Consider the following 6,897-nt stretch of genomic DNA (forward strand, 5'->3'; position numbering starts at 1 on the left):
TCAGGTCCCATGTGAGCTGTAAACACTGACCTTTGACTTTCCTTTTCTTTGACCTGGACATGAGGGTCACATAATTTAGGTCTGGTTCTAAAATCAAACTCAACTGTTGAACATGTCACATTGTGCTTTACCGTCAATAGCCAATGAACATTCACCTACTCAAAACACCAAATATTTGACCTAATCATCCAGCGTCTCTTGAATAGGATGAAGTGTTAGGGTCACATTAATAAAAAAAAAAAAGTGTCCATTTTTAGATTAAAGTTGAAATGTAAGCTCAAACTTGAAATAGTATTTAAAATTTTAAATAGTCAAAATGTGGAGATTACAGTTATTTCAAGCCAAAAAACTGCCACGGCTCCCATATCCTCTATAAAATGGCTTGTGTAGATAAGTTAGTGAAACAAACAGATGATCCGTCTTATTGTGTTTTGTGATACAACCATTGGTATCTTTGCATCTGTCCATTGCCAGCCATTTCATTTTGCACAAATCCGACCCACTCTTTCAAGTTTGTGTATTTTTTTCCTTCTGACCAGATGCAGCTTTCTGGCACCATCTCTTCAGTGTCATTTTGTTTATGAGCTAAAAGAGAAACAAGTTTCTATAATGAAAATCAATTCAGAAGTCATTTCACTAACTCAGCTACACAAGGCATTTTGTAGAGGGTATAGACGCCGTGGCAGTTTGTATTGAAAATGTGACTTCCACGTTTTGACTGTTCTCAAAATTACAAGTTTATTATCTAAATAATCAATAATATATATATATATATATATATATATATATATATATATATATATATATATATATATATATATATATATATATATATATATATATATATATATATATTTATTTATTTATTTTTTTGCCTAATGTGGCCCTAATATTCCTTCGTACTTTGCACCACTCTCAAGTGACTGCAGGCGACAGGAGAACCTGTTGAACTCAGCTCTTCCTCAGTTTGTGTGCAGTACCAAAGGAAATAACCTGAACTCTGATGTCAGTGACTGAAATAAGGACCAATGAGAGTAAAGGAAATGCCAACTGAACTTTTTTGGGGGAGGGCTATATGTGGCCTGGCCTTAGAAGAAGCGTTTGGCTGCCTCCAACAGTCAATGACCCTCTCCTGCTTGGGAGCTCTACAATTCAGTCGTACCATGAGGTGGGCAGTACCTTAACAGACAGACCGGGAAACAGAGGGACTGTTTTTAAAGTCGTACCAAATAAAATTCAATTTGTGACATCACTCAGTTTGTTTACCTTTGACATCACTGATCCAGCTAGGGTGCTATAATATAATAATCCCACCCCTCTGAGTGTCTGAGGAGTGAGTTGTGTGGCATTGTGCAGTGCTATCCTGTCAGTTAGCATGTTGTTAACATGCTAACTGACAGGCTTACAGCTGCACTTAGTGTAGTTAGAACACTGAAGGAGTAGGGCTAGCGTTAGCCTTTCAGTTAGCCTGTTAGCACAGCAGCAGCAGCTCATCATCACTGCTCTCTGTTTTGCCAGTCGCTTCCAGGCAAGCATCAGGGATCTGAGCTGTGTGGACCATTCCGCAGTGTTCACAGGGGCCATCCCGCCCTCCTCGACCACTGTTCCCATTGTGATGGCGGGGGGCATGGTTCACGGTGGAGGAGGGGTATGACTCGAGCAGAGGTTGTCGGATGTCGCTGACAAGCAAGGACGAGGAAGAGGAGTCTGAGTCAGAGATGGGGATCAGGAGCTCCACATCTTCGTCTTCCTCTCCACTCCCCCGTCGCTCTGTGACTTCAACCCCACCTCTTCCTGTCTCCAGCTGGTGCAGTGGGCTATGATTGGTCCAGGTCTGGCTCTGCTGGTTCTGACTTGTTCTTGTCAGATTTCTAGCTAAGCGGTGCAGGTTTTGGGCCAGGCGCTGCAGGGCAGAGGCAGCTGGGGCAGGGAGGTCAGAGGTGTCACTGTGACATTCGGGATCTGGACTGGAGGTTACTATAGTGACAGGGCTGGATGGGGGCAGGGCCTCTCTAGGCCTGTCATTGTCTCGGCCAGATGTCAGGGTCACAGAAGGTGTCACCGAAAGCACAGCCTCTACAGCGGAGGGAGGCGGGGTCTTCTGGGGGAGGGGTGCAACAGGTCCACCCACTGCACTGATGCCTCGCCCTCGCTCGCCCTCAGTGTCTGTGTCATCCGAGTCTGGAGACAACAGGTCTGAGCCGGAGCTTCCGGTGCTGCCAGTGCCAGCGCTGTCCTCCAGGTCTGCAGAGACCAGAGCCAAAGAACCTGAGCGCCGGGACCGTGAGAAATTAAAGAGGCGACGCCACAGGTTGCTACGACGACCAGAGGAAGGCAGCCTGAGGGATGTGAAGCCAAGCTGAGAGCGGACCGCCAGACGAAGATTTTCCAGGACAGAAGCCTGAGGATAGAGACGAGAGAACCAGTTCAAACTGGATCTACCTGAAGTCCCTGAGGACCACATAGAGTCACCTTTAATAAGGTGCTATTTAACCTCCATTTGACCTTGGACCTAACCATATGATCATTCTTCAGTGTACAGAGAGAGTGTGCGCAAAAACTTTAATCAGGAGCTTCCTGCTATGTGAGATAAGAACTGTACCTGGCTCCCTGAGCACACTGGGAAATCCTCCACAGGTGGGATCAGTCCCTGCGCAATCAGCTGACCATAAGAGGGCGGGGCTTCCCTCCTCAGCAGCTCCGCCTCCACTCTGGACAGCTGGGTCTCAAATGACCTGGAACAACCAATCACAAGCCTTGACTCACAATGAGTTCAGAAGCACGAGGTGAACAGAAATTTGTTGACATTCTTACCTGCGTTCAAACATGCGCAGAGAGTACAGCTTGCATGTGCAACCAAGGGCAATGACCAATAAGAGGCCACAGATGAGGCTGCCAATGACGGCAGCTGTGATGACTCGTGTGGGAACAATGACAGGACAACTCTCCTCGTCGCTGCCATCCCCACAGTCATCCTGTGCGTCACAAACCCACGACTCAAACACACAGCGATTATTCTGAAGGGATCAGACACACAGGGATCAGTCAGAGGTTAAAGTGTTCTAGTCTTCTGTAACTGGATGTTAAACATGCCTTTCTCTGTATTAGACAGAATGGCACACACCGAAAGACAAATGTGGGAAATGTGACTTGGACTCCACAAAGTTGTCCTGATGCTGCCTTAATGCGATCGGCCTCAAACCGAAATGTGTTTGGAGTTATTTGGTTAGCATTTCTAATGTTTTAGCTGTGATGTCAGGCGTTTGGAAGGCATTTGTAAACTACATCTATTCAATTTTATTTATACAGCGCCAAATCACAAAAACAGTCGCCTCAAGGCTCTCTATATTATAAGGTAGACCCGAAAATAATGCATACAGAGAAAAACCCAACAATCATCTACAAAAAGTTGAATATGGAACCTGCTTTAAACAAAGTTCACCTCCAGTTTATTGTGTGAGTGAGATCATATGTCTGTGATGATTCACAGGACCACCCTACTGCTTCTCATTTGATTTGAATCGTTAAAGACTAAAGTCAGAACACACCAGTCTGGTCTTACCATCGTACCTTACAGTGGAAGTTTCCTGGCTGACAGAAGAAGCAGTTCTTCTCATCAGAACCATTGGGGCAGCGGTTCTGGTAGTTGCAGCGGTCCGACCGAGGGTAACAGGCTCCATTTCTGGAGCAGGGGAACTCATCCTCCTGACAAGAGGAGCAGTTTAGCTCATCCCGACCGTTGGGGCAGTGCCAGTACCCATCGCAGCGCTGCTGCTCGGTGTAACAGCCCCAGTTCCCCCCGCATGGAACCTCCCAGGGCAGGCAGAACCCATCCACCTAAAAACAGGACCACAAAGACTACTTAATCAAGAACAATAGAACAGAACACGGCCACCTGCACAACACCTCAAAAATCAAACACACCTGGTAGGTGACGTTGAAGCCTCTGGCCGCATTGATCTTGTCAGCGTAGAAGTGAACTCGGAGCTGACCGGATGATGAAACTACAGCGACCGGCGCTCTGGAGTCAAAGGCAGTCAGCACCCTGAGGAGGCGACGGGGGTTCTCCTCCAGCCCGTCATAGACTTTGACATAGTCGCCATAGCCAGTCCCATCAAGTTTAAAATCTGTGAACCTTAGAATAACCTGCAGGAGAAGACAGGAACAACATCAGGAATGTTGATGTCCTTTGCTACCCAAACACACTCGGGGATCAGAGGTTACCTTTCGGTGGTCTCCAGTGTCAATCAGCCAGGTGCAGTTACTTCCTGGAGGGTAGAAATCAGGATAGTTTGGAGAGCTGAAAGAACCATAGAAGTTCCTCAACAACTCGCCACAGGTGGGAACATCACAGTCTATCTCATCGCCAAGGTCCTGAAAGAGACGTTGTGACACACCAAGTTGAGGACATGGTCAGCAGTCCGGCCCAAGGAACCCCTGAAGTGGATTGTTGTGTCCTTTGGAGACCAGGCAGAGTCCCGATCACCTGAGCTCTAAAGCACTGGGTTAAATCTTCAACATAAGGTGCTCCTTCTCATAGATGTAACGACTTTTAGCAATATGTTGTGTAAACACAGCATTAGTACAATACTAATACCTCGTAAGATATAAACAGCTATATTCATATTAAACATGCTTACAATCCTAACGCCATAGCTCGCATTCTGCTCATCTTTAGCTCTGACATGATGTCTGCATCATAAAGAGACCATTTCATAAACTCCAACAGATCAGCTGAAGTTACACTCACGATAGCAGAGCAGCACAGGCGTACCACAAACTATGGGTGACTTAACGGACCCTTATAAATCTGTTAGATCTGAGTCAGCAGAACTCTTTGTGGTGATTAGCCCACATGTGCTGTGAGTGGTGCACCCGAGGATATGCATTGGGCGAATGCTCGGAGTACCGGTTCGGTACTCCGGCTGCCTGTTATTGTTTGACACATTAATGTAAGTCACATAAGCAGCAGCGGCAAGTGGACAAGGAACCATTTGAGCAGTTGCAATGGGTCACCTAGGTGGCGTGTTACCTGGCAGTCTATGCTACCGTCGCAGCGCAGGCTGTGGGGCAGGCAGGTGTAGATGCGGGTGTAGCGAGACAGGCAGGGGAACTGGTTCAGGCTGCAGGGCTGGAAGGAGAACGGCGAGTCCACACACATCTCCTCATCTGAATTGTCGCCGCATTCGTCCATCGAGTTACAGCGCCACCAGTCTGGGATGCACTTCCCATTTGAGCAGTGGAACTGGTCCACATCACAGCTGGATGCCAGCGGCTTACCTGCACACACAGCAAATCTTACTTGTTTCCTATCCAGAGCATCAGCCTCTACTCCAGTTACATCACCAATAGCACACAGTGTTTCCTCACCGCTGATGTATGACAGTCTGAAGCCCTTTCCCGTCAGGCTGTCATCCGAGTGGAAGTGGATCCACAAATGGTCCTGAGAGGAGATGTAGGGTGGTGGCAAGGAAGAGCCACAAACCCGGAGTCCATCCAGGTTCCTGTAGCTGCTGATGGACATCCAGTCTGAGGTGCAGCGATGGGAACCCTGTAGGTCAAAGTCCTGGAAGCTGCAAAGACAGAACAGGGAGGGCATTGTGAGAGCAAAGATGGGGTTAAAATGAGGATGTGGTTATTGCTTTTCACTATGTGCCCTGATGTGGGTGTGGCAGCTGTAACTATGGAGACAGTAAGTGTAGTACCTGATGGTGATGGCATCTCCAGGTCGCGCCCTAATATTCCAGCTGCAGTTCAGTCGGGCTGGATACTGGAAGGGCCATCCGGGGCTGGTGATTATACCGCTGGATGCCCGTAGGAGCTCTGCCACATCACTGCAGGCTGGGGGGGCAGGGTTGGACTGTTAGTGTGACACTGTGTTTGTGGGTGTGTGTGTGTGTGTGTGTGTGTGTGTGCCATTAGTGCTGCCCTGATGTCTAGATGTGACTGTGACCTCACCATTAGAAATCCCTGACACATAGACATTTTCATTCCTCTGAGAGACAGCAATGCATCCTGGGGGAAAATCACAACAACACATGGTTAGAAGTGATGTCATATTGATAACAGTCTGACGTACAGCTGATGAACCGCTGGACAATGCTGTTCCTTATTCTGTTAGTTTTTGTCTTTATGGATCTGAAACGTCTGCCTGAAGGTAGATGTTGATACAGTACATGACCAGAATGTTATGGGCCTGGAAGGAATTTGTTAATCTTCCTGAGAAAAGAGGAGGAGAGGATATCTGACGATCTGCTAGGCAACCTGTACAGCCCTGCGTAGTGCTCTCTTCTGTGCTCCTGTGCAGCTGGAAAACCATGCAAGGAGACAGTATGCCAGGTGATCACCCTGATTCATGAGCAGCTTATTTTTATATGTTTAGATCATGGACTCAGATTATCCCCTTTGAAGATCAGATAAGGACTTTTGCAGTCAGTTTACAATCATATTATGAAGCTTTGAATGTTTTTGCTGCAGCCATCTTGCTGTTTTTAAAACAGAGTGAGAGCTGGAGCTTACTGTGAAACTGCCCCATTATTGGCTAATGACCTGTCAATCAGTCATTAGTATATCCTTAGTAATCAGGACTTCATATTTAAATCACTCAAACAAATGACTGAGCCCCTAAACGAATCGGGAACGTGTCTACGGAGGTCAGGGGTCAGGTTTCACACAGACTAAAGAACTACAGGTACTTGGCCTTGGTGATCATTAGAAAAAAAGAATGCAGGTTTGCTTTTCACATCCACAAGCTTTAGTCATTGTTTATCCTGTCTGTGGTCTTAACACAGTGTTCTACATCCAGCAAGTTCCTATTAAAAGTTACATGTAAAAAAGAAAAAGTTAAACAGGATGGACAAAACGCTGAAGGAAGATAGCAGATGATACTTCATGGGA

The 6,897-nt window shown here is 46.8% G+C and overlaps 1 protein-coding gene across 1 annotated transcript in view; it reads right to left on the reverse strand.

The window, feature by feature from the left end:
* Positions 1 to 859: 859 nt before the first annotated feature.
* lrp12 (low density lipoprotein receptor-related protein 12) overlaps positions 860 to 6,897 on the reverse strand; it is a 7,706-nt gene continuing 1,668 nt past the window's right edge. The window contains exons 2-11 of the mRNA XM_086280477.1: positions 5,959 to 6,015; positions 5,706 to 5,841; positions 5,371 to 5,573; positions 5,033 to 5,280; positions 4,225 to 4,374; positions 3,925 to 4,146; positions 3,571 to 3,837; positions 2,815 to 3,017; positions 2,603 to 2,735; positions 860 to 2,401 (exon numbers count right to left, since the gene is read on the reverse strand). Of these exons, the coding sequence (XP_086136603.1) occupies positions 1,472 to 2,401; positions 2,603 to 2,735; positions 2,815 to 3,017; positions 3,571 to 3,837; positions 3,925 to 4,146; positions 4,225 to 4,374; positions 5,033 to 5,280; positions 5,371 to 5,573; positions 5,706 to 5,841; positions 5,959 to 6,015 (2,549 nt within the window). The 3' untranslated portion in view covers positions 860 to 1,471. The remainder of the gene's footprint in view (positions 2,402 to 2,602; positions 2,736 to 2,814; positions 3,018 to 3,570; positions 3,838 to 3,924; positions 4,147 to 4,224; positions 4,375 to 5,032; positions 5,281 to 5,370; positions 5,574 to 5,705; positions 5,842 to 5,958; positions 6,016 to 6,897) is intronic.

Source organism: Aulonocara sp. 'chitande type north' Nkhata Bay, linkage group LG22 (assembly GCF_057382095.1).
Source record: "Aulonocara sp. 'chitande type north' Nkhata Bay isolate Kocher_YH1m ecotype deep benthic linkage group LG22, A_spYH_male_GT1.1, whole genome shotgun sequence".
Lineage (NCBI taxonomy): Eukaryota > Metazoa > Chordata > Actinopteri > Cichliformes > Cichlidae > Aulonocara > Aulonocara sp. 'chitande type north' Nkhata Bay.